This window comes from Geotrypetes seraphini, chromosome 2 (genome assembly GCF_902459505.1).
Source record: "Geotrypetes seraphini chromosome 2, aGeoSer1.1, whole genome shotgun sequence".
NCBI lineage: Eukaryota > Metazoa > Chordata > Amphibia > Gymnophiona > Dermophiidae > Geotrypetes > Geotrypetes seraphini.
Genome location: NC_047085.1, coordinates 460,148,364 through 460,176,134, shown reverse-complemented (window position 1 = coordinate 460,176,134; position 27,771 = coordinate 460,148,364). Strand labels below are relative to the sequence as shown.

Below are 27,771 nucleotides of genomic sequence, written 5' to 3'. Positions count from 1 at the left end.
CCAAGAAGAAAGAAGAACATGGAAGTACAGTTACAATGAGATTATTTGTACAGTATGATCCACATAGTAAATGATATGCAAAATAATGAGAGAAATAATACTTCATTCAGTTGGTGAGATAACCCAAGAATATGAGGAAATGACTCAACTGTGGGGAGGTAAGAAAACATCTAACAATGACTGCCAAGTGCGCTTATAAAAGGCAAGAGATCTGTTTTTAAGTGCAGCAGCCCTCTCATACCTGGCTGTTACACAAACCGTGTTGCACCACATAAACATGGTGGGGGCGTATGAGCACCATTAAAAATATTAGTTTTATAAAAAGTACTACTAACTTCACAAAACAGAAAGCATAAACAACCATCCCTCTTGACTTATTCCATTCTGGTAATGATTTTATGGAGTGGAGTAGCCACCTAGTGGTTAGAGCACCAAGCTTCACATCCAGGAGGTGCCCGGTTAAAATGTTGCTGCTGCTCCTTGTGATCTTCGGCAAATCACTTAACCCTCCCTTTTCTCAAGTATCTCATTCGATCGTGTTACCTCCAAAAACAAGGCAATACCTAATGCACCCAAACACTTTGAGCTACTACTGAAAAAAATAAAAAAAAGAGTTGTGAGCAAAATCCAAATAGATAAATTCTCTATATACGCTCCTCCTCCTTCCCCTTTCTCTGTAGGAGAGACGTGCCATACCTTTTTCTCAAGAAAGATGTTTAAAGAAGGAATGAGATGAGGATATTAGTAAAAGAATGAGCCCCCTCTTTTTACAAAACCGTAGCGTGGCTTTTAGTGCCTGCCACAGCGGTAACAGCTCTATGAGCATTGGAGTTGCTAACGCTGTGGCTGGCGCTCAAAACATGCTATGGTTTTGTAAAAAAATAAAAAAAAATAGGGGGGTAGATGAGTTCTAGAGATGTGCATAGGGCAGATGTTTTTGGCTTGTTTGGCCTTTTCCCCCTGATTTTCAAGTGGTTTTTCGTATGATACTGTATTACTTGGTACAGCAATGAGAGCTAAGAGCCAAATCTATATATATAAAATCGGAGGTATGTGTGTGTGTATGTGCCGCGATCACGCAAAAATGGCTTGACCGATTTGAACGAAACTTGGTATGCAGATCCCTCACTACCTGGGGTGATATGTTCTGGGGGTCTCGCGGCCCACCTGCACACGTGGGAAGGGTGGGTTCACCCAAGAATGTATATGTTCTTGCTCCTGGAGGTGAAACTAAAAATGTTGTTTATAATCAATATTTGTGTTAGTTGAATTGTATTCATTTTGTCAAATATTTCACATTATACTTTGAATATTTTACTTTTTATAAAGCTGTAACAAAATTATTTCATTCACCACTATAAAGTATCTTTATTTAAATCCATTTACAGTGTTATTGCTATAATTAAATACCCGTGCAACGCCGGGGCATCAGCTAGTATCTTCTAAAAATAACAAACTTTTGCTTATTATGACAGGGGTTGCCAAACAACAAATTATGACAAATTGGAAAAACTGGGATAGATTGAGCTATAATTTTGGGTGGAGTTCGTTGTGCCGCATCATTAAAACGGAACGAGTAATTGCCATACAGCAGGGGCATTTTAAGAAGTTTAAGGATGTTCGGGAACCATTAACAAAATATTGTACAGAATGAATATTGTGTTTCCCCCCCTTTATTTATACACATCCAGGGTGGGGGGGGAGGGGTATGTTATGAAATTCAATTCTGAAATTCAATTCATGGTACAAGGGGGGGGGGAATATTTGATGTATATTATTTTTTGATGGAATATTAAGTGTTCTTAAAGTGTAAAGTGATTATGTCTTAAGTTGCACTTATTGAAAGTTGTAAAAATGAATAAAGAATATAAAAAAAGTGTTTTTTCATTTCTTTCACACATTCATTTTAATTAGAGATGACACGCCTTAAACTTTTAAAAAGAGTTAATTAGTAGGCTAATGGTTATTTAATTGATTTAGGCCCTCTTTTACTAAGGTATGCTAATCAATTTAGCGTGCGCTAAATGCTAATGCATGCATTTTAATCTATGGGCATGTTAGCATTTAGCGCGTGCTAATTCAATTAGCGCGCCTTAGTAAAAGAGGGGCTTAGGGTAGACTAAATGTTTTAAAGCACACTAATGAATTGAATGTGTGCCATTGAATGCACACCCTTAATATGTTCTGGAGATAGGAACATATGAACGAGGAGGGTTAATAGTTTTGGATTTAGATATTGGGGTCCATTTACTAAGGGCTCCTTTTACGAAGCCGCGCTAGTGGCTTTAGCGCGCGTGACTTTTCATCTCGCGCTAACCCCCGCACCGGCCGAAAAACTACCACCTGCTCAAGAGGAGGCGGTAGCGGCTAGCACGACCGGCGGTCTAGCGTGCGCTATTATGTTCGTTAAACCGCTAGCGCACCTTAGTAAAAGAGGGGGTTTATTCCTTAGGGAGTTATTTTAGAAGCATTTTCACTTGTAGATTGCGTATAATATCAGAAAGCTGCTGTTAATGCCTGTAAATCCTTACCATGAGAGATAGCGAGTGAGTGCGGTTTGGGAGTGCTTTGGCTGGGCCAAAAAAAAATCTATGCTGTATTGTCTACTTTACACAGGGAATACAAAGATTTTGGAAAAGAATTTCCTCATCGGGTATTACATCTGCTCAAAGGCATACATACAAGGCTCCTTTTACGAAGGTGCGTTAGCGGTTTAACGCGCGTAATAGCGCACGCTAAACCGCCGGCCGCGCTAGCCGCTACCGCCTCCTCTTGAGCAGGTGGTAGTTTTTCGGCCAGCGCAGGGGTTAGCGCGTGATTAAAAAGTCACACGCGCTAAAGCTGCTAACGTGGCTTAGTAAAAGGAGCCCACAGTTTTTTTTGAAATGCTTGTTTTAGCTAGGGCTTTGTACGAAGGATTAGCAGAGTAATTCTCCTGAATGCCTCGTTGTTCATTTCCATCTTTAAAATGACGCCCCAAAAAATTGTGACCTTGCTTCTTCATTGACTGTACTTACTTGTATGTGGAAGCTGTAAATCTGACACTGACACTTGAAAGCTGTCCGGTTCATGCTGCTTATTTTTCACATGTATATTTGTAATATGGCTGCTCCTGCTGTGGCAAATATGCATAAAATATCGCATGTCTTTGTAAGTATTTTACAAATACAGTGGTACCTTGGTTTACGAGTGCACCGGTTTGCGAGAGAACATGAACTCTCAGGCCTTGAGCATGCGCACATGCTCAAGGCCCAGCACAGGAGGCAGATCTTCGGGCACCGGCAGGACATGCTGGTGCTGGTGCCGGTGCCAGAGGCTACACTGAAGTAAGAAGAGGGTTCGGGTGGGTTGGGGGACCTCAGGTCGCGGCGGGGGAGGGGGTGCCCGATGGCGGCGGGGAGGTGCCCAATGGCGGGGGGGGGGGTTTGCCGGATCGCGGGGGGGGGAGGGTGCCTGTTCACGGGGGGGGGCTTTGGGGGGAGCAATGCTGGTTCTCGTGGGGGGGGGGGGAAACAGCGCTGCTGGCCTTGGGGAGGGGGGGGTGGAGGGTGGGAACCTATCAAAGCGAGTTTCCATTATTTCCTATAGGGAAACTCGCTTTGATAAACGAGCATTTTGGATTACGAGCATGCTCCTGGAACGGATTATGCTCGTAATCCAAGGTACCACTGTACTCGGTGGTACACAGCCAATAAATAGTCAGCGGGACTTAGCTGGTTATTTCCCACGGAATATCTGGCTCACTGGATTGGCCATTGACTGATTAAGTCACTGCCAACATTCAGCAGCTGGCCAGCTAAGCCTAGTAGCTAGACAGAATCACCTGAAAAGCAGGTCTATCCTTTGTTGCTTTGTCTTAGCTGGCAAGCCCCTAAACATTGGCTTGGCAAGCTAAATCCGAGGCAGCAAACTTTGACCTGGATATTCAAGGCCGGCATCCGGATATGGTCCCAGAATTATCAGGGATTGCCGTGGACTGCGGGATGTAGCCTACCTGCCCTCTGTGTTTAGCGGAGCCTTTTATAAAATGCTACTGGAATTGAGCATGTACCAACCTGGAAACCTAAGGGCTCCTTTTACAAAGGTGCGCTATTCGTTTAACAAGCGCTAACCACACACTAAATGCTAATGAGTGCATATTAGTCTATGGATGCGTTAGCGCGCGCTAAAACACATAACGCACCTTAGTAAAACGGGGGGGTAAATTCTGATCTCAATGTTCTGTGTAAGATGGGATGCTATAATATTATTGCTTTGGCATGTTTATTGGTGAACAGTGTGCTTTTTATTTGACTTTGTAATATTGTTACTAATTTGGTTGCAAGCAGAAAGATAGTAAATAAACTATGATGAATAAGTTAAATAACTAAAAACAAGAGACAGAGAAATAGGATGCAGTAAGAAAAAAAACATACCAAATTATGTGTTACCCATATCTAACAGGAAAATTCTATAACCAGCGCCTAAACTTAGGCATCAGTAGGCACCTTGTCGATTCCTAAGTTAATTGGAAAGCGCCATCAGAAACGGCAAAGACAACAGTGTTGAAGCGCCCTCTATGCCTAAATAAAATTCAGCTGGAATCACAGCTTAGTAGCTGCTTTAGGCCACGAAACACCAAAGTAGGCACAGTCAACACTGGACGTGGTGTTAGATGGGCTAAAGCGGCTACCTAGCTGTGATTCACGACAAGAAAGGTGGCTGAAATGTAGGCCTGGAAAACCCTGGTCTACATTTCAGATGCCTATCTATGCCACTGCAGAATCCTAAAGTCAGGCTGCAGCAGTCATAAATTGATTGGTCCAGGCACCTAAGGCCCCTCCCATATGAAGGACTTTAGACACCTGGGTCAACCGGAGTCTTAGATCTCCTTCCCAGTGCATTCTGGGATGTACTGGGAGTGGCCAAAAACTCAGATTGGCCAGATACCTAAGGCCATACCTATGGGAGTGGCCTTAGGTGGGCCAATCACAGGAAGGGGAAAGCCCAACATTGTGAAGAGGCAGGCCTGCCAGTTGGACCATGTAGGCATCCCTCCAGCCGGCCTTACAGACAAGGTATGGGTAAGTCGGGGGGGGAGGGGGTGTTGGGAGTATTTGTGTTTGGGGTAGTCATGGGTTTGGGGAGCTTGGGGTTTGGGGGTAGTTGGGATGGGGGTTCAGGGATATCAGTGGTTGGGGTGGGTCATGGGTTCAAGGGGGCCTGCAGGCAGGAGGGAGTGGGCTTCCCTCCTGTCTATCACAGTTGGGGGTGTTTTGGGGATTCTGGCAGGAGGGAGTGGGCATCCCTCCTGCCAATGTCAGGAGGGTCTCCTGTCGTAGCCACTCAGCTGATCGTGGCAGGGGAAGTTATCCCAGATCAGTTGAGCTGACAGGACTCCCCAAAGCCATGGCTTTGGAGGAGCACTGCCGGCTCAGCTAATCAGGAATAACTTCCCCTGCCGTGATCAGTTTACAGCTTCTGTGGCCTGACTTTAGGATCCCGTGGTGGCATAAATAGGTGGCTGAAATGTAGGCCAGGGTTTTCTGGGCCTACATTTCAGCCACCTATCTTGGCTGAATTTAAGCACAATTTTGTAACCAGTCCTGTCGTGTGATTGACACATGATTAGCGACCACATTTTAGGCAGCCACCGACATAGGAGTTGGTTACAGAATCTGGTCCTAAGTGCAGAATTTGTGGTTCCTGGGCAGTGCACTTCCTCTTAGGGTGTATTTACTGTTAATTATGAAAATTACTTGGAGATAAGGCCCTGCAGACATAGATAAATATAACAGTGCATCTTGATGGATTATATTATACTTCAAAACCTGAGCAGATGAATGATACAGGGAAAACAAAAAATAAATTAAATGCATAATAGTAAGTAATCCATCCTACCTTATCCTTTAAAATTTTGATTGTCTTTTTTTAAAAAAAATCTTTATTAAGTTTTCAACACTAACACAAGTGCAAACAATATACATACATATGGGAATAATCACAATCAGCACTTATAATCCATCAATTACAATATAGAAAGAATAAAAACCCCTCCCCCATCAAATATTTTCAAACAGGGAATACAAAAGAGATATCCCCCTCCTCCCCCCTCTCCCCTCTCCTGGATGCGAGTTAAAACAATGGAAAATAAAGATACAGACAATTATAACGAAGCCACAAAAGACGTCAATGGACCCCAAACTAATTTGAATATCTTATTATGCCCTAGCATGTCAGCGTTCATCTTTTCATACTTATAAAATAGACATAAATTCGCCCACCAAAAAGTAAAACTAAGGCGATCCCAATTTTTCCAATTACGAGTAACCATTTGCATGGCTATCCCAGTCATAATAAGGAAAAGCCGACATTTATATCTGTCCAATGAAGGTTTAAAATGCAATATCATCCCACATATGACAACATCATATGTCAATGGAATCGATGACTCCAATATGGTGTTAATCTGTCCCCATTTTGACTTCCAGAAGTTGAGTATCAAAGGACAATAAAACAACAAATGATCCAGTGTCCCTATGTCTAGATGACAGTGCCAGCATCTATCAGATTTAGAACTATCTAACTTTTGTAATCTAACAGGGGTCCAAAAAGATCTGTGTAACAAGAAAAACCAAGTTTGTCTCATAGATGCTGACGCTGTACACCTCATCCTCCAAGTCCACATCTGTGGCCATTGAGAAGTAGAAATCTGCTGCTTAATCTCAATGCTCCAAATGTCTCTCAGACTAGTTTTTGGCTTTTTGTTCAAATACTCCAATATTAATATACTAGTGTTTAAGCCCGTTACATTAACGGGTGCTAGAATATATGGCTGTCTGTCTTTCTTTCTTTATGTCTCTCTCCCTGCTCCTGTTTCTTTCTTCCTTTCTTTCTGTCTTTCTCCCTCCTGTAATTTTTTTCTCTCTCTCCCTGGCACCCTTTGCCTGTCTGTCTTTATTTATGTGTCTCTCTGGTCCCCTGTCTGTCTTTATTTCTGTCTGTCTCTCTCCCTAGCCTCCTTTGTCTGTCTGTATTTCTTTCTGTGTCTCCCCCCCCCCCCCCCACTTTCCTTTGCAGAAGCAGCAGTGCTATTTCCCTTCCCCTCCAGATCCCTGTGAAGTAGTAGCAGCATTTCCCCCCACCCACCCCCCCATTCCCTTCTCTCCCCCCCCCCCACTTTCCTTTGCAGAAGCAGCAGCGGTATTTCTCTTTCCCTCCAGGTCCTTGCTGAAGCAGTAGCAGCATTTTCCCCCACCCCCCATTCCCTTCTCTCCCCCCCCCACTTTATTTTGCAGAAGCAGCTGTGATATTTCCCTTCCCCTCCAGATCTCTGAGAAGTAGTAGCAGCATTTTCCCCCACCCACCCCCCATTCCCTTCTCTCCCCTACCACCACTTTCCTTTGCAGAAGCAGCAGCGGTTTTCCCTTCCCCTCCAGGTCCCTGCTGAGTAGTAGAAACATTTTCCCCCACCCCCCATTCCCTTCTTACCTTGAGCTGCCCTGCTCCGTTCGGCCCCTCCCCCTTCCCTTCCCGTGTGCTGTCCTGCTGCGGCTGAAGGTTTTTTTCGGCGACTCCTCCTGTTAAAACTTCTCCCCCCTCCCGCAACCGCTCCTGTTCAAAGCGGCCTGCTGAGGTTCGCGGCCGCTGTAACGAACCTCGCAGGCCGCTCTCCAACTCGGTAGCATGTTCCCTCTGACGCGATTGCGTCAGAGGGAACGTGCTACCATGTGGAGAGCGGCCTGCGAGGTTCGTTACAGCGGCCGCGAACCTCAGCAGGCCGCTTTGAACAGGAGCGGTAGCGGCTGTTGCAGGAGGATTGGGGGGGGGGGGGGAATTCGTGAGCGGCGGCAGGACCATGAGGCGGGATTGAGTTTTTCGGCTTCCCCTATCTGGGGAAACCGCCGTGCCGAACTGAGCTGCGCGTGGGGCCGTAGTAAGCGCGGGGCATGCTGCAGTCTTGGCGGCCACGGACATACGGATCACGGAAGCACGCCGATAAGACTGCGCATGCGCCGCCTACGGTTTTATTATATAGATACCACTTGGCAGCCTGATGCCCTAGGAAATCTGTCTGGAAGCATGGTCTGGCAAGCTATACTGATTTTTTAGATTACACCACTCAGGGAACCCCTTCTGAATGGCCTGCTTCAACTACAACCACTTATATGTTTGAGATTTTGCAATGCCAAATGATTATTGCAGTTGTGAAAAATCAAGCATTTTCCCATTTGATATTACATCATGTAATGTGCATATGCCTGCCTGCATCCAAAGCTTCCAGAGGATTCAATAATTTTTGATATGCATGACAGCTTCTCTTTTGACTGATAGGACATGACATTCACCAAGGCACTTTGATTACACAAATTATAATTAACAGCATGCAATGATTCGGTACCTTGAACCTGATCAATGAATTTGGGCTTGATGGGTAGGCATGCTTTAATTCTACATCAACCTCCCCCTTTTTTACAAAACCGCGATAGCGGTTTTGTGCCCAGGCCAGCGTGCTCAATGCTCCGCGCTGCTCCCGATGCTCATAGAGCTCCTATGAGCGTTGGAGAAGCAATGCAGATCATTCAGCACGCTGGCCTGTGCTAAAAAACACTATTGCGGTTTTGTAAAAGGAGAGGGAAGGGGGTACAAGTGCTTTATATGGTCAGAAAAAAGTTTACTTGTTTTTAATAAAGAGCCCCTTTTACAAAACCACAGTAGCAATTCTTGACGTTGGGAGGGGATTGACATCTCATCAATGTAACAAATAAGTGAAAAAAAACCTGCTGTACAAACCTTGCCATAGAGCTTCGTCCAGCGAGCATAAAGCATATGTTTGCAGAGCCTTGAAGATCCCCCACAAGTTCTCTTTCCTGTCATGGCATTGATAACTTCAAGATCAGCATAGCCCATAATCCAGTTCACACTGAAATGTGGAGATTTTCCTGATTGGCGCATTTGAGCATGGCTCACACCTGGCAAGGGTGAGAGAGAGGCTATTTAGCTCAATTGTGAAAAAATGAAATATTATTTTCATATACAGCTTATTTATCAAGCAGTGGTATAGAGGGGCATAATCAAAAGGAACGTCTAAGTCTGTTTTCGTCTAAGTCACAAGTCATCCAAAGTAAAAAAACAGCTTAGGACACATTTTCGAAAAATACATCCAATTTTTTTTTCGATTCTAAAATCGTCTAACTATACGTCCTGTCGATTTGATCATCCAAGTCGCTAAATCATCCATCTTTATACCATAAACTTTTCTTAGTCCGTTTCTTTTGGACTTACATGTTGTTACCCTGTCTTCCTGTTTTTTCCCTGTTCTATTCTCTTTCTTTAAAATTATATGGTAGTTCTTCCTATTTCCTTTTGTACCTGTTTGTCGAGTCTTGTTATCTGTTTTGGTGTCCTATTTGTTGTTCTTTTTTGACAGGTGTTTTTTGACTAATTATTTGGTTTACCCTTGTATTTATTGTACAACCACCTTGAAATATATGATAATGTGGTATATCAAATTCTTACTAAACTTGGAAACCTGGTCACAAGTTTACATACATAACAAAGCCTGATAAAATATAACATGACATTTATACTATTTATACTTAATACAAGGGAAAGGTTGCCCATGCATTTTTGAAAAGCCAACTTCCCTCATTCTTACTTTGTGAACAATATCCAGTACCATCTGAACCTACCAATGACTTTGCTATGCAGACTGAAATTTACCATGGGGTTAACTGTAAATTTCACTGCTCCTTTCTCCGATTCATGTTTGGTTGGACTTTCTAGCTGTCTTAGCAAAGGCCTAATTTTAGCAGCAGAACATTGAGGATTTGACATTAAACGCTTTGACATTTCTATAGGCTCAGGAAAGAATTGGTTTGGGATTTGGGAAAGAAGTGGAATGTGAAATTAAAGCCTTGTGTCACCCACAGGCTTTATTGAAAGGTATGCAGGAAATGCAAAAATAGTGGCTATTCTCTTTTTCCTTTACTGTTTCTGTCCTGTTTTCACGGGACGCAGCAGGGTCTCCAGATCCATTCTCGGAGCAGCTCAGTGCCGAGTTGCTTGTGAGATGAAACAAGTGAGTCTTCTGCAGTCAGCTGGGCAGCTTCTGGATTCCGCTACACTTCAGCTGGCATTTTTGGAGCAAAATAACCTTCCATGAGCTTTTCAAAAGGTGTTGTTTTTAAAATGAAAATTGCTAAAATATTTTAAAATGAGCTTCAGCTCAGATTAATAAGCAGGTTGCTAATAATTCAGATATCTTAGAGGTTATTAATAACCATCATTATTGACTTCAAGTATGAATAAATATATACGGCTCAGAGACTACAGCAGGATCGGCAAATATCGAAGAATTACTTTGACATTCCCAGTCAGGTGACTGTTGCTGGGGACAAATACGAAATGCCTCTTATACAGTATGATGTCAGATAAATATGCGAAAAAGTGCAGTCAAATATCTTCAAAGGCCGTAGTTCACCCCTATGTATCTTGTCAAATTTTACTAACTTAAGCAGGTCATAATTTGCCTTTAAAGAAAGAAATAATAAATACATGGCCAAATACGTTATGTAACAACATTTTATTTTATTTTTTATTTCTGTTACGGTTACCATATGTCCGGGTCTTCCTCGACATATTCTCCTTCTCAGCAGCTGTTGGGCATCCAGGTGGTTTTGGTGATTTTCCACCATTTGCCCTGGTTTCTGCCAGTTGTGAAGAAAGCAGTCTAGGCTCCCGCAGTGCTCTCTCTTCAATGAGTCAGTGGCAGCTGGCAGCGATTCTCACAGGTTGCCTGCTGCTAACCTAGATTGCTCCCCCTCTGCTGCGTCCCACCCCCTTTGGCAATTTCCTGTTTCTCTGCGGCAGAAGGGAGATTAGCAGAGAATTGCTACCAACTGCTGCTGATCCACTGAAGAGCAAGAAGAGAGTTGTAGGAATTAGACAATGAGGGAAGGAAGGAGAGGTGCTGGACAAGGGGTAAAGAAGTAGGCTGGGGAGAAAGGGAGAGACAGCAATGGGGTGGAGGGGAGGGAGAGATACTGTTTGGAGAGGGAGAAAATGTTAGACATGGGGAGGGGAAGAAGAGATATTGGACATGATAACAGAGGGGAGGAAGGGTGCATAGGGGTGAGAGGGAGAAATATTGGATTAGATGGAGGGGAGGAAGGGAGAGATGGTACCTGGGGGAGAGAGGGAGAAATATTGGATAAGAAGGTGGAATGGAAGAAGGGAGAGATGGTGCATAGGGGCGTGAAGGAGAAATATTGGATAAGATGGCAGAGTAGAGGAAGGGAGAGATGGTGCTTGGGGACGAGAGGGGAAAATATTGGATAAGATGGTGGAGGGGAGGAAGAGATAGATGATGCATGGGGGGGGGAGGGGGGGAAAGAGAGATGTTGGACCCATAGCACAAGGGATAGAGAGAGAGACAGAGAGAGATAGATAGATGTTGGACATGGGAGTTGATGAGATGAAGGGAGAGATACGTAGGCGATAGAGATGGCCGAAAAAGGAAGATGTTGAATCCAGAAGCAGGAGGGAGTAATGACAGACAATGGGAGTGAGGGAAGAAAGGAAGAATGCTAGACCACAGGGGAGAGTGTAGGAGAGAAGAGGGAAGGGACAGGGAGATGAAAGGCTATGAGGATGAGGAGAAAAGAAAAAGGGAGCAGATACTGGGCTAGAAGAGACTCAAAGCCAGTATTTGGAGATGTACCTGCTCACCCCTGTGGCCGATGACAGCACTGGTAAGTTCCCAGACTGAGTACAAACCCAGGCAGACGTACTATCATACACAGAAACTACACTGCACACTCTCTTCCTTTCCCCTGCTGAAATCCCACTATGAAGAGAAGAGAGTGAACAGACGCATATCGGGCTGTCTAGCAGCCTACAGTCAATTGCTCATGAACTGCAGGGTTATCTACATCCTCCTGTGGTTCCTAAGAGCAGTAAGTTCTCTAGGCAGGCACAAAGGGAGGAAGAAGCTCAAAATGCAGCCATTCAGTCTTTTTCTCCTCTGGTGGGGAGAGGGAGAGACAGTGAACAGCAGAGCTGTTGGCTGTGTGAGAGGTAGGCAAGGAGACTATGTGCTGTGTGCTGGGGGTGGGCCATGTGTCCTCTTTTTTATTCACAAAGATGGTAACCCTAGTTGCTGGGTAATAAGTGCTCTTTTTTAATTACCAATGCACAAAAGTATAGAAAATGGCTATCATTCCCCTCAAACTTTGCTTTTGTAACCAGGACATCAATACTGTGTTGTGAAATTTTTTTTATTTTTTTGCAGAACATTCCAGATTGATTCCAAGCTGAGTATGCTTAGGGCTTCTATTACTACGATGCAAACATCCGGCAGATACATTTTGCTATGTATGTGGTCAATTTATCAAGACAAGAAGGAAAAAGTATACCATAACAGCATTTGCTAAAATGGGCACCTCATTTAACATGTGAGCACTGCCAAAAAAACTCTGGAAGGTAAGACGATTTTGTTTCTCACTAGGATGGTGGAATTTTCTGCTAGAACATTTTTTAGAATGCTTAATTTTTAAAAATATTTAAATTTTTCAATGTTATCTGAAAATATATCATATATGATATATGTTGCAAGAATCTGATATACATTGTTCATAGGTGAAATAAATCTATTATTTTCATTACCACAGTTTCATTTTGTTCTTCTACACAATGGTACAGAGGGGAAAAGAGAACCATGAAATTTGCTGTCCCTAGAGGTTGGTGGGAATCCACTGACCACTCAAACAATTGCTACTCCTGCATAGTGGCATGCATGCATCTGCAATCACATATCCGGACATTTCATTATATATCACCTCGGTGCCACATTCCCCTGAGCTTCCTGTACCCACTCCCCCAGAGAGACAGCAGCTGTCTTCAAAAGAGAGCAGAAAGTCAGAGAGTGAGGGAGATATTGTAGATCCAGTTTACAATATCAGTGGTGCAACTTCTGAGATAAACCCATGGAGGGGCATAATTTAAAAAAAACGTCTAAGTCCCCTTTTGGCCTAAGGCCCTAAACATTGAAAGTAGAAGCAGGGAAAATGTCCATTATAAAAAAAAACAAAAAACCATCCACAAGGAGGTTTATTTTTTTTTATAATGGCCTGCCTCTACGTTCAGCTGTTTTAAACGGCCAGACCACCACTACATCTAAACTTACACCATATAATCAACCTAAAAAAAGTCTAAGTCCCAACCGCCCAAAACAAGGGCTTTTAAGCGAAGGAGGAGCCAGTCCTTCACCTAAAAGCTGGATTCTGTAACCGGTGTCTATCAAAAAATAACACCGGTTGGGGGGTTTGGGGGGCAATCATGGGAGGGGGGTACGTTGAGGGCAGGAGGGCCTGGGATCCCTCCTGCCCGTATCTTAGTGGGGGTGGGGGGTAGGGGGGTAGGGGGGCCAGGAGGGCTTGGGCTCCCTCTTGCCCTGATGTTGGCGGGGGGGGGGGGGGTCGCGGTTCAACGAGGCAGGAGGACTTGGGCTCCCTCTTTCCCCGATGTCAGCGGGGTGGTCGTGGTTCGACAGGGCAGGAGGGCTTGGGCTTCTTCTTTCCACAATGTCGGCAGGGGGTGGGGGGGGTTACGACTCGATGGGGCAGGAAGGCTTGGGCTCCCTCCTGCCCCAATGTTGTTGCGGGGGTCGCGGCTCGATGGGGCAGGAGGGCTTGGACTCCCTCCTGCCCTGATGTTGTTGGGGGGTTGTGGTTCGACGGGGCAGGAGGGCTTGGGCTACCTCCTGCCCAGATCGTTGTGGGGGTGGGGGTGATGCATCACGGCAGGAGAGATTGACTATCTCCCCTGCCGCGATGTGATCACCCCTCTACCTGAATTGCCACAAACCGCGGCAGGAGAGATTGGGCATCTCTCCTGCTGCGGGTCGTGGCAGTTCGGGTAGAGGGGTGATCGCATCGTGGTAGGGGAGATGAGCCATCTCTCCTGCCATGATGGTTGCAGTGGAGTTTCTGGCTTGCTGAGCTGATCGCGCCAACCGCCATCAGCTCAGCGGGCCCTTTTTTGGCACTTACACCTGTTTGACTTGGTCTAAGTCAAAACGTATAAGTGCTGACTAGGCAACCTGTCAAAATTTTGGTTATACATTCTGTACGCCTAGGTCTAGGTAAAACAGGCCCTTAGTTTGTGGGTTTGTATCATGTGTGACTGAGGCCAGGTGTTCTGGTGGGGATAGAAGTCCAGAAACTTTGGTAGGTGTCGTGGCCGCAGGTAGGAAAATATTTGTCGGCTCTCCTTCAGCTTTTTTGGACTCAAAACAGCCCCAACTGAAAAATTAGTGATTACTTATGGCATGATCCCTGACAAACAACACTCACATAACTCAAATTTCTAACCTTGGTTTATATTCAAGTTAACCTTCTTTCCTCCTTTATTTGGGGGGGAAAAGGTTACCTAGGTTTATATTCGAGTACATATGGTACATTCCTGCAGATATATCAGCATACCTGGCATAACTGTGGACATAAATGCGGCAGGGCCACATATTACTTATAGTATTCTGCATGTTATGTGCATATGTGGGAGCTCCACTCTTGCCCTACCTGTGATACATCCATGTGTATGCCAACTTGCACATATGTGCTATGTAAGCTCTATGTGCCATTACAGATAGCATATAGGTGCCCTGCTGCCACTATTACAGGTAAGTGTACACTTATGCATATAAGCTGATGATATTCAAAGCAATTTAATCAGCCAAAAATGATTTGTGGCTGATTAAACTGCTAAATATTATCACAGACCACTAAACTCAAGGTCAACTACTCTGTGGGTGGTCCGGAGGGGCAGAGTAGGCACTTATGCAGTTAAATGTCAATGTTCAGCACTTAACCGCATAGACAGTAGAAATGTCAGTCTTATCTTTATGAAGTATCGCTGAAGTGGTTAAGTGCTAAATATTACACTTAACCCTGTAAAAGATAGTAGGCTGCATCAACCTGGATATTCAGTCTTGGTGCCCAAACATGGCCTGGCATTGATTATCCAGGAACAATGCCAGCAGCAGCTAAAAACAACCTTCACCACTGCTGGATGAATATTTACCCCTATACATTTATATGTGCAAGGGGTGTTTAAATGCATGCACTTAGGCCCAGATTCTCTAAATGGTGCTGGTTTATTAGGCACCAGTAGGCACCCAAGCTGTGAAAAGCACCATTTAAATTACGTTTTAAACTAAAATACTAGCACCCATTCTGGGCATGGCTAATGCCATTGTAGGTGTGGCTAATGCCAGAACTGGCATTACACGCCGTAGAGTGTCTGTGAGGTATGATTCATGTCACAGGTAGGTGCCGGAAATGTAGGCCTTGAAAATCCTGGCCTACATTCCTGGTGCCTACCTTTGCCGGAGGTGTGATTTTCTAAACTGTGTTGTTGCATGATTGACACACGATCGGCGGATACTTTTAAGGCGGCCACCGACAAGGGCACCATTTAGAGAATCCAAATCTCAGTGCAGTGGTTAGAGCTACAGCCTCAGTACCCTGAGGTTATGGGTTCAAATCCCACACTGACCCTGGGCAAGTCACTTAATCCACCATTGCCCCAGGTACATTTAATGTGAGCCCACCGGAACAGATAGGAAAAATGCCTGAGTGCCTGATTGTAAACCACCTGGAGGGGCAAAATCAAAAGAAACGTCTAAGTCTGTTTTGGGCCTAAGTTGCATGTCGCCCAAAGTCAGATACGGGAAAAAGTCCATTTTCGAAAAATGCATCCAACATATTTTTTCCCCCAAAAATCGTCCAACTGCACGTCCAGCCGTCTGATCGTCCAGACCGCTAAGTCGTCCATCTTTATACCCCATTTTTGACCAAAAATTTGTCCAAGTCACAAATGCCTAGAAAAAGTCCTTTTGGGCACGGGAGGGGCCAGAAAAGTGATGGATTGGACACCCAGACATGGCATCAGAGAAACAGAGTACCTTACAGAGCACTGCTGTGAACTTCACAAAAAGGGTGCCACATAAACATCTCACTACAGCTCCCTTAAAGGTTATGGTGAGCTCCCCAAAACACCCCAGAACCTACTAGACCCACCTATCTACCACCCCAATAGCCCTTATGGCTGCAGGAGCCACTTATATGACAGTACAAAAGGGTTTTGGGGGTGCACATTTTTCACCATGAATGCAGTGATTAGAGTGGCTTATGGGCCTGGGTCCTCCTCTCCACTTAAGCCACCTCTGTTCAGCTCTACTAGGCTTTTTTATGCCAGGCTGCCAGGTGCTGATGTTCTGGAGGCAGATATGTAAAGTTGTTATTACGATTTTTATGGGAGTGGTGGTGGGGGAATTGTTATTACGATTTTTATGGGAGTGGAGGGGGGGGGTCAGTGATCACTGGGACAGTGTGTGGAGGTCTGTACTTTGTGTCTGCAGTGCTTAACTGGTCATTTTGGATACCTTCTGTGGACTTAGACCTGGTTTTAGATGACCTAAGTCACAACGTCCAAGTTCCGTCTAGGCAGTGTTGTAATACTTTTGGTTATACATGCAGTACGACTAAGTCTAGGATGGCCCATGTCCCACCGAAATTCTGCCCTTGACACTCTGGTTATTCAGCACCACTGTGAAGGCCTAAGTCATTTTTAAAATACGTCTAAAACCCGGTTTGATTATCGTCACTTGGACGACTTGTGTTACTGATCGTCCAAGTGCCAATTTAGGCCAGTTTTTAGATGTATTTCTGTTTCGATAATGAGCCCCCCCTGGTCTATAAGTGGTATATAAGTACATAAATAAATAAAATTAAATAAATGGTGCCAGCAGCGCCTATCCCCTAGCCACCGCTTGGCGCAATTGTCAATCAACTACTAGGTGTCGTTTACAGATTGCACCTAGCGACGCCTAACTTGACCTAGGTGTTGCTGGGCATCCTAATGATAGGCACTGGTGTATTAGGCTAGGGTTTTCCTGGCCAAATTTACAGGTGCCTAACACAGATGCCTAGGTCATACCGTGTCTATTCTCTACCCCTTAACCACGTCTTCTTTGTGGGTAGACATTATTAGGCACCGCTCTGAGCTTCACGCGGAACTCTTAATTAATTGTTAAAAATAATTTTTTATAGGAGCATTTAATGATGTGGTCAATTACCATGACAATTAAGCTCATCATTTAATTTTGAGTTCTGCGCGGAGCTCGGCTAGGTGTCCTTAATCAGGGCCCTTAGTTGAAAAATTGTCCTTCGGGGGTGCAGTTCCTTTTTTTTTTTTTTTTTTCCAATTCTTTATTCATTTTTAAACAACCAATACAAAGTGCAACCAATTATAAATAAGTGATACAATAGACAGCACTAATAGCAATCAAATAATAATAAGATAAAATACATTTCACCCCCTCATTCAGAAATCAAAGGGTGATACTAATGATCAATTCTTGCAATATTTCACTAATGGTCCCCAGATCTCATTGAATTTATTATAGTGTCCCAATTACATCGAGTTTATTCTCTCAAACTTATAAAACTGGCACAAAGTTTCCCACCAAAAGTTATAATTTATCCTATTCCATTTTTTCCAGTTTTTCGTAATAAGCTTCATAGCAACTCCTGTCATTATAAGCAGTAATCTATTCTTATTTGCATCAATTGGACTCTTGGGTAGTAAGAGAGTTCCAAATAACACTATGCCATATGACAATGTGTTATTTGGAGATCCATATGACAACTTCCAATATCATATGGATCTCCAGAATTTAATTATCAAGGGACAATAGAACAGCAGATGATCCAGTGTCCCTATAATGAGATGACAATGCCAGAGGAACAGTTCTATAAAGAGGAGTGCTAACATTTATTCATACATTACATTTTTTATAATTTTCCTTGTATAGCTCAATTTCCTAAACATCATTTGCTTAGTTAATTTTTAGCCAGAAAGAAAACTAAAAGGAAAACTATACTGGACTATAGGGTAAGAAATAAAAGGTGTGTTACATACCAAGAAGGGTCTCCCCCATTCCACAAGCCATGTTCAAAATGAGCAAGGTATGCTACAAAAGGCTCCCTCTCTCACAGATTATAAGAGCTATTTTCCATATATAAAACAGGCTTTACATATGACCTTCAAAGAAGACAATTTTAAAAAGTCATTCCTACATGCAGAACAGAGCTTTGCACTTAGAATTTAACTTATAAAATATGAGGGCAATTCTTTAACTTCACCTATATTTAGACACATAGATGCAGTGGCGTAGCTGGGGTGATGATGCCTGCTTTTGCTGTACCGTGCGCCCCCTCTGTTCTTTCCTGCTGTTCCATGTGCACCTCACCCTTGAGCACCTCCCCCCCTGCATATCTCTTGAAATGTTCGCCGGTGTGAGCAGCATCTTGTACCAGTTGCTCACTCTGGCCTCGGCTCCCTTCTGCTATCCACAGGGACTTTCCCTCAACCCTGGAAACATGCCTTTCTGCATCCTAAAATAAAGAATACCACAGCCACCCAATCGGATCCTAGTCATTATTGTCCCATTGCAAATCTATCTTTTCTATCAAAAATAGTGGAATTTAATTGTACATTCACAACTTCAAGATTTTTCACCAAAACCAACTCTCTGCACCTCCACCAGACAGCTTTTAAAGAAACAGCCCTTATTGGAATCACAACCTATCTATATATACAGGTATATACAGTATATATATGGATCAATTTAAAATGTTGCAATGTTATCACTTGACTGCAGCTTTCGACCTCATCAATCATTCCCTTTTAATCAACTGCTTGCAACAACTGGGACTCTCCAGCACTGCTTTAGGACGGTTCATATCCTATCTTGTCAACCGATCATACAGAGTCCTATCCCAAAATGCATCCTCAATGCCTTTCAATCCAACCTCTGGTGTAGCACAAGCTTCCATACTTTCACCTCTACTTTTTACCCTCTATCACATCTCCTGACACTAGCCCAGGCACTAGGCTTTACTCTTTTCATCTATACCTACAAGTTATTATACACTTTTCTTGACACCTTTCATTTCAATGATATGAAACAAAAAGTATCAAGAAAAGTGTGGAATAACTTGTAGGTTTCGTGGCTTGGTTGGGCACTTTTCAGTGGTCTCTCAAAATTCATTGTACGCAGGCTTTCAACAAAACATTCTTCACAGGCTGCAATGAATTCAAAACACAGCCATTTGTCTAATCCGCAATGCTTGGAAATTTGAACATGTAACCCCACTGCTGTTAATATTTAAAACACTAAATTCAGGAGAACCTGACTATGTTTCCCGCTACCTTATTCTCCTTAGACCTACCAGATCCTTCCAATCAATATGTACATCAAAGTCAGCTTATCATCCTTACATACTGCTATATAGTGAACAAACTTTTTGGTCTAAGGATCACAACAGTGGAACTCCCTCCCTGTACCTCTCCACCTTCAGTCTTCTTTGGAATGCTTTAAATCTCAACTAAAGACCTTCCTTTTCAAAGATACCTTCTCCTGATCGACCTTAAAATTCTTTCTTCCTTCCTTTTATCTAAAGCAGTTCTGCCTACCTTTTTACTTTCCTTATGGAAAAGTCTGATAGAGGCCCAAATTTTACCCTCTGTTGTTACCCTTCTCATCTTTTCTGTCAAATATTGTTCAACCTCCCAGAGCAGGTGATCGCAGCCAGCAGCATACAAGATTTTAAGAATAAATGGGATGCCCACGTCGGATCTTTACGAGGGCAGTATAGAGGTGATACCACCTGTGAGCGACCCCTTAGGAGGTTGTTAGGGGAGGGTTAATGGAGTGGGCAGACTTGATGGGCTATGGCCCTTTTCTGCCGTCATCTTCTATGTTTCTAACCCTCTAACCTTGCTTTTATGTTTTGTCTTTAATCACAAACCATGTATCCCTTCCCCCTATTAGGCTATAAGCCATACAGAAGGTTCACCCATAGTGTAAGATAGAAAGAATAAATAAACTTGAAACTTGCACACTGCACCATACCTTGTATATATAGAATCTGGTTTCCCTCTTCCCCTTGATCCTGATCCTTCTCCCCTATTTTTTTCCCCCAAACAGTAAGCCCCAGACCAGCCCCCTACCCCTGTAGGCCCCCCCTAGATCTAGCTTTTCTATCCCTGGCAGTTTAGGAGGGTCCTATAGGCAGGAGCAATACTCATTCCAGCCTATTATAGCTAGTACCATGAAGCTTCAGCTAGAGGTCATGGAGGCCATTTTAGAAAGGACTGCAATGAGGAGGAGCAAGTAGACATTGCTTCTGTACAAAGGAACACCCCCCCCCCCCCCACACACACACCAAACCACCGTGGATAGACAAGATAGGCCCACAGGGGTGGGTGGCTTGGTCTGTGATTTACTATGTTTATGGAAGAGGGAGGGAAGTGGCATTAGGAATTCCTTAGGCTGCTATACAGGAGTTAACTGGGTACCAGGCAATATTCAGATCAGTGCCTATTTAGCTTTATGGATAAAGTTAGGACAGTTATGTGCTTTCCTAACTTTATCTGCCTATTTAACTGGTTCGCAGTCTTAATATTGCCGCCAACTGGTTAAGTACCAGCTCTGCCCAGGCTCTGTTCATGGACTGCCCTGGCACTAACTGGATAGTTAAGGGCAGTTACAGCTAATATCCAGCAGCACTGTCCGGTTATATGCTGCTTAACATCGGCAGACAGGTAGGCTCAGGTGTTTTAACCAGATAGGAGCCTTTTGCATTACATTACATTGGTGTCTTCTATCCCGCCGATATCTTTCAGTTCTAAGTGGTTTACAACAAGAATTGGCCTGGGCATTCCCAGGGAGATTACAAGGTTAATAGATATAGCATGCCTGTTTTAATTACTTTGTATATTAGGCTGTAGATTTCCAGATAGAAAGTGTCAGATAGAGAGAACCAGGGGCTTCAGAATGATGATCAGAGAAAGGGAAATTATTAGATGGATTTGACTCAATCATTTGTTTAAAAATTGCCCCACCATTGAGTGGCTATACAAGGTTGCCTAATTACCGCTTTTCTCTCATCTCTATCTATAGGGAAAATGTTTAGGGCATGAGGCCCTAAATGGTTGTAACATGGATGGGAGAGAAACCTAAGCATATATATTAGATTAGTGGTCTCCAATCTTTTGAATATAAAGGGCCACAATGTGAATATAAGAAAGCTCTGAGGGCCACCAAAAGATTTCAGGCTTACACATGTAAGCCTATACTAGTTAAATACATCACTGAAAATTCTGTTTTCATGATGCACCCTTATGTTTAGCAAAACTTTGGCGTGGTTTTCACAATTCTCTGAAAGCAAGTACAGTGGTACCTTGGATTACGAGCATAATCCATTCCAGGAGCATGCTCGTAATCCAAAATGCTCGTTTATCAAAACAAAGTTCCCCATAGACAATAGTGGCAACAGCAACGATTGATTCCAGAACCCGGGGTCTGTACCTGTCGGGGCCGGGTGCTGCAGCGCCGTCTCCTCCGTCTGCCTCCTCCATCCGTCATCGGAAGAAGAACCCGACAGTACCTCTTCGGGGGGGATGCCAGCTGCCGGAGAACCCCACAGTGCCGCTTTGGGGGGCGGATGCCAGCCGCCGGAGAACCTCGTAGTGCCTTCAGAAGGATGCCTCCTCCATCTGCCGGCCAGCCCTCCACGTCGGATGCTCCTCGCATGCTGGAGAGCCCCCACCTGAGCCCACACAGCCGAGCGCCGCCCCACCCACATGCCGCACACGACACGCACAACGCCGATGATTAACGCTGTGCACGTCACACGCAACGCACAGGAGGGACAGCAATCGGCCGCGCAGGCCCAGACAGAGGTCCTCCAAACTGCAGAAGGCACTCGATGTAGAAGGCTGGCCGGAAGATGGAAGAGGAATCCCCTGTAAGTGCTCGTTGATCAGGGCAGTGCTTGGTTTGCGAGTCAAAAGTTTGCTGAGTGTTTTCCTCGTCTTACAAAACACTCGCAAACCGGGTTACTCGCAAACTGAAGTACCACTGTATTTCATGGTTGCTCTAGTTAACTGTTTGAGGGCCACAACAGAGGACTTCTAGGGCCATATGTTAGAGACCACTGTATTAGATAATTTCCTCATCTAGAGTTACAGCAGTACAAAGTACGCTGATTCCTTCATATCATCATACCTTTAGCAAATTTACTTAGAAAGCTTCCCAGGCAGTTTTAATTTTAGGATTCGGCTAAAGGTACTTGTAGAAAATTATCAGTTATACAGCTTTGTGAAACTTTCCTGAGAATGTACATTATTTTTAATCCTAAAACTGACAACCCTCAGTTACTCTATAATTGAGTCTTACTCTCCCTCATCCAGAAGTTTAAAGATAATAAATCACAACAGATAAAAAAAGTACACAGACTATGCATTTCAAATTGAATAATTAGCTATTTTTTAAAATGAGAAATGCATGCCCTTTTTAAAATCAGAATGTTTAAAACAAAGACATGTCATCAACAAAAGAGAAAACAAATATCTGAGATATCTGAGTCGTAGGAAAGATCTTTGTATGAACTATTTAAATGCAGTATTTAATAAACATAGATATTTTGGACAGCCTGCTTCTTGACCTTGTCTAGCTTTCATGTTTTGAGCTGGGCATAGCTACCATGATTTGATAAAACTGCTGGAAGTGATAATTTGTCTTTCAAGCAGATACTGGCTTACCACTGAGGAGCAGCTGATTGTGTCGGTATGGAGTTGGCAGAGGACCAATGTCTCCTATTCTATGGCTCATTACCCTGGAAAGGTGACCAGTATGATGAAGGCTTCCCACAACGATGCTGTGCAAGTAGACGGGCTCGATGAAACAGCTGAGAAGACCACCCTGTAACCCAAGAATGTTCCATCTGGAGTAAAACAAAAACCAGAAACACAAGTGTGGGGATGGGATGGAATGAAAGGAACTGATTGAAATTATGCTTAAGCAGGCCACAGATATGTTCTCAAATTCATTTAATAACCAGGAGTTTTGTGACAGCACCAGAGCTGAGAAAATGAAATTATTCAGACAAGAGTAAGTCATTATTTTACATTAGAGCAGTGTTTTTCAACCGCTGTTCCGCGGCACACTAGTGTGCCGCGAGATGTTGCCTGGTGTGCCGCAGGGCCGCCATCAGGGCAGTACTACCAGTCCTGCATTCAGGGGCCAGGAGCTGACAGGGGGCCCGAGGCAGGGGCGCCAGTGGCTCGCCAAGGCAAAGTGAGTCGATCACCCAGGACTCACTTTGTCTTGGCGATCTAATCTATCGAGCCGATAAGTCTTCTTCTCCCCGACGTCAATTCTGCAGTCGGAGAGGAAGTTCGGGCCAGCCAATCGCTGCCTGGCTGGGCGGAACTTCCTCTCCGATTGCAGAATTGACGTCAGGGAGAGCATGCATCGGCGTCGGCTTTGAGGCCTGTTATCCATTGGTGGGTCCTGTTCCCCGATGGCAGCGGCAGTGGCAGTGGCTTGGGGAACGGCAGGGAGAAAGAAAGAAAGGGGGCAGGCAGGGAAACAGAAGGAAAGAAGAGAAACAGAAAAAAAGAAAGAAAGATCAGGGAGAGAGGAAGAAAAAGTTGGGGGAGGGAATGAGGTGTGGAGGAGAGAAAGCATACAGGCTGATAGAAGGGAAGAAAGATTGGATGCACAGTCAGAAGAAGAAAGTGCAACCAGAAATCACCAGACAAGGTAGGAAAAATGATTTTATTTTAAATTTAGCAAAGTGGAGGCAGTATTACCACAGTTTTCAAAGGAATTTGCCCAAATAACTTAATAGTTAACTGGGTAAATTCCCAGAGATGAAAACTTCCCTTCACTTACTATGCACAGTTCTGAATTTATATCTGCTGTCTATATTTTACAATATGGTCACCTTTTACTAAACCGCAATAGTGGTTTTTAGCGCAGGGAGCCTATGAGCGTCAAGAGCAGCGCTGGGCATTCAGCGCAGCTCCCTGCGCTAAAAACTGCTATTGTGGTTTAATAAAAAGGATGGAGGGTATATTTGTGTATTTTTGTATGCTATAAAAACCAAATACAGAGAGAGACTGAGAGCTGTTGACGAAGAGCTACGTGTGTGTCTTTCTTCGATTCCAGCCAGAATATCAGCTTTGTGTTCAGCCAAACAGGCCCAGGTTTCGCACTGAATAAAGTATTTTATAATTTTTCACTATTCTGTTTACTTAATATTTCATAATAAAGTAATTATAAAATACTTTCTTTGTGTTTATTTGATTCCTATTCAAGAGAATTATTTTATATATAGTCAATATAGGCACAGAGTTAAATTTTTTAACATTTTCTAATGGTGGTGTGCCTCGTGATTTTTTTCATGAAACAAGTGTGCCTTTGCCCAAAAAAGGTTGAAAAACACTGCATTAGAGTATAGGACTATAAATTATATCAGCAGATAAAGATCATAAGCCCAATCTAGTCTGCATCATGTCCTTCCTGTTAATCACAGACCACAACTTTTCCTTTACTTCATTTTGGACTATGTACTAACATCATTAATATGGGTTATTAGTAAATAGACCCTATTGAATAAAACAGGAATCTTGTCAAATAACGTGGATTAATGTGTAGGAGTATTTCCTAGGTTATCTTTGTGAGCATGAGGCCTAACTTATGCTCTAAATCTGGGGTGTCAAAGTCCCTCCTCGAGGGCCGCAATCCAGTTGGGTTTTCAGGATTTCCCCAATGAAAACAGTGCATGCAAATAGATCTCATGCATATTCATTGTGGAAATCCTGAAAACCTGACTGGATTGTGGCCCTCGAGGAGGGACTTTGACACCCCTTGCTCTAAATCATGCTTTCAGCCATACTGTCATGGTTTCTGCAAAATTCCCTAATTTGCAGCTTTGTGGAAGATTTGCTGAATACCATCTTTGTCTATTATTCACTTGTGTGGACCTGGGGTGAGTGAGGTTCCCAGCTGTGGATAGCTGAAACAACCTTGAGAGGCAACATTGTTTCTGCACCAGTTAAAACCAGTTCTAGCCTGGAAAAAGAAGCATCTGGGCCGGGCCGGATTTTCCTATAGGCTAACTAGGCTTCAGCCTAGGGCCTCAAGATCCGTGTCACATTTTTTATAAAGGTTAGTACCAATAGCAACATGTTTCATTTAACATATTGATATATATCAGAGTAATGATGTATTTTATTATCTCTCATGTAATTTACAAACTTAAAAATGGGAGGTGAAAGGGCCTCATAAGTGGAATAGCCTAGGGCCTCTTTTCATCTAAATCCGGCCCTGCATCTGGGCCACTAACCATTCTGGACAGTTTGTTTTGTTTTTTTTAGCTAGTCAGAGAAGCTATTCCTGTCCTACGTACTTGTCTTCAAATAGGTATTCTGAGGAGTTGCAAGAAGGAATGAGTGGATTTGCACCAGAATCTGTCACATCAGCCTCTCTGTAACAACTGTCTGTGCAGCAGCAGAGAAGATATTGCAACAGCAATTACGGTACAGATGTTTCCTGACTGAGGAGAAAGCATTCCTTGAAATTCCTGACCATATTGCTTGGATTGTGGTTTTAAAACTAGCAGTTTCTTAGCATATACCTTTATCAGAACAATAGTTCTGATCAAAATGTCAAATATGTGTAACTGTACTGCTGATTATAGATTATTATTCTGACAAACTTAGGGCTCCTTTTATTAAGGTATGCTAGCGTTTTTAGCGCACGCAGGACATTACCGCACGCTACACCATGCACTACACGGCTAGAACTAACGCTAGCTCAATGCTGGCATTAGCGTCTAGCATGCGCTATTCCGGGTGTTAAAGCCCTAACGCAGCTTCGTAAAAGGAGCTCTTAGTTATTGTAAACCCTTAAAACACTATGGTCAAGTGGTACATCAAATTAAATAAATCCAATTCAATCTAAGAAAAAGGCGCAGTTCTTGTTCTCAGTAACCCACAAGGCGAGCTAGGCAGTGGCGTACCTAGCGTATTTGACATCCGAGGTCAATCATTTTTTTTAATACGCCCTCCTCCATATGAAAAAAATTATTTTTAATGTTAATTCACGAGTCACCAAAAAAGGGTGTACCTAGGAAAAGGTGGCATTTTAAACATTGCAGTGAGAACTAGAATTCATTACACCCATTGGAAAACTAAACAAGTCAGATTTGTAGAGATCAGTCTTGCAGTCAATGCTAACAGAAAACCATGTCTTTTTCATGCACACAGAACACAGATACACCCTTGCCCTAAACCGGAGGTGTCAAAGTCACAAAGCCGCAATCCAGTCGGGTTTTCAGGATTTCCCCCCATGAATATGCATGAGATCTATTAGCATACAATGAAAGCAGTGCATGCAAATAGATCTCATGCATATTCATTGGGGAAATCCTGAAAACCCGACTGGATTGTGGCCCTCAAGAAGGGACTTTGATACTCCTGCCCTAAACTGAACTGCCAAGAAGCCAGTCTCTGTATACAATGCAACACCACACAGCGATGTGTGTCCCCTAATACTGATGTAAATTTGAAAAAACTAACAAATACCAATAACCACTTTATAAATTAACAAATAGAAATAAAACAAAAAATGGAAAATAAAATATTGATAATACTATTTAATTGGACAAATACATTTTTCAGTTAACTTTCAGAGGCAAAAATCTCCTCTCTTAGGTGAGTACAGTATACTACTGTTACAGGATCCTGTCTTGACCTGAGGAAGGCGTTTTTGGTCTCCGAAAGTAAGGCAAAAATGTATTAAAATTAGTCCAATAAAAAGATCATATTATTTCCATTTTCTATTTATATATGTTTATCAACATAGCTACAATACTACTTTATCCATTTTTCTACTCATGTCATCTCTGGTTTTTGGTTTCCTTATCTTCTCTTTCCTCTCTTCCTTTCATCCAGCATCTATATTTATTTCTCTTCCATCCAGCATCTGCCCTCTTGCTCTGCCTCTTTCATCCACTGTCTGTACTCTCTTTCAATCCTGTCTGCCCTCTCCTTCTTCCATAGAGTCTGCTGTCTTTCTATCTACTGTCTGCCCTCTCTTTCCCTTCCACCAGGAAGCCAGAATAGTAAAACAGTGAAGATTTATATATTATACACATTTAAAAAAATGAAAATTAGCCATATTTCCTTCCTTCCACTCTCCTGGGGTCTGGCATCTCTCTCCTCTCATTCCTGCCCCTCCCATGGTCTGGCAACTCTGTCTCCTTTCCTTCCATTTCTTCCCCCCCAATGCACTGGCATCCCTCTTCTTTCATTTTCTCCCCTCCTTCCCTAATTGTATGTAGGTTCCATAATATAAAAAAAAACTTTTATGGACTAGAATATCAATGTGATCACTCATGGATAGATTTTATCAAAGTATACTCCTAAAATCCTGATTGTTGGGGAAATAGGGTAGGATACTCCTTTCAGAGTCAAATTTTCTTCCCTCCTCATTGCTCCAGGTACACTAGATAGAGTTTGAGCCCATCAGGACAGATAGGGAAATATGATAAAGCACCTGAATGTAAGCCACTTAGGATATAAGTGGTATATAAATCAATCAATCTGGGTTAAGCTTTAGTTTAAAATTCCTCATCCAATGATCTACAGTCTGAAAAACCTTTGAGATTAACTGGGAAACCGATGAAAGATTAGAAAAAACTAGGAATGACTAAAGTTATGTCAAGTGCATAACTAAAAAATTTTATATCAAAATTTTATAATCTTGAACCCAAGGAGGCATGATAAACATTGAAAAGTACTTGGGAAAGAGGGGATTCTTGAGGAACTCCACAAGGATTACTCCAAGTATCTGACAAGACCCCCATTGAAACT

General features: G+C 43.3%; 1 protein-coding gene across 3 annotated transcripts in view; it reads right to left on the bottom strand.

The window, feature by feature from the left end:
- Positions 1 to 27,771, bottom strand: part of LOC117354294 (double-stranded RNA-specific editase B2-like) — a 134,190-nt gene that overhangs the window by 3,366 nt on the left and 103,053 nt on the right. For all 3 annotated transcript variants that reach the window (XM_033931538.1, XM_033931539.1, XM_033931537.1), the window contains exons 5-6: positions 22,651 to 22,832; positions 8,773 to 8,951 (exon numbers count right to left, since the gene is read on the bottom strand). In XM_033931538.1, the coding sequence (XP_033787429.1) occupies positions 8,773 to 8,951; positions 22,651 to 22,832 (361 nt within the window). The remainder of the gene's footprint in view (positions 1 to 8,772; positions 8,952 to 22,650; positions 22,833 to 27,771) is intronic.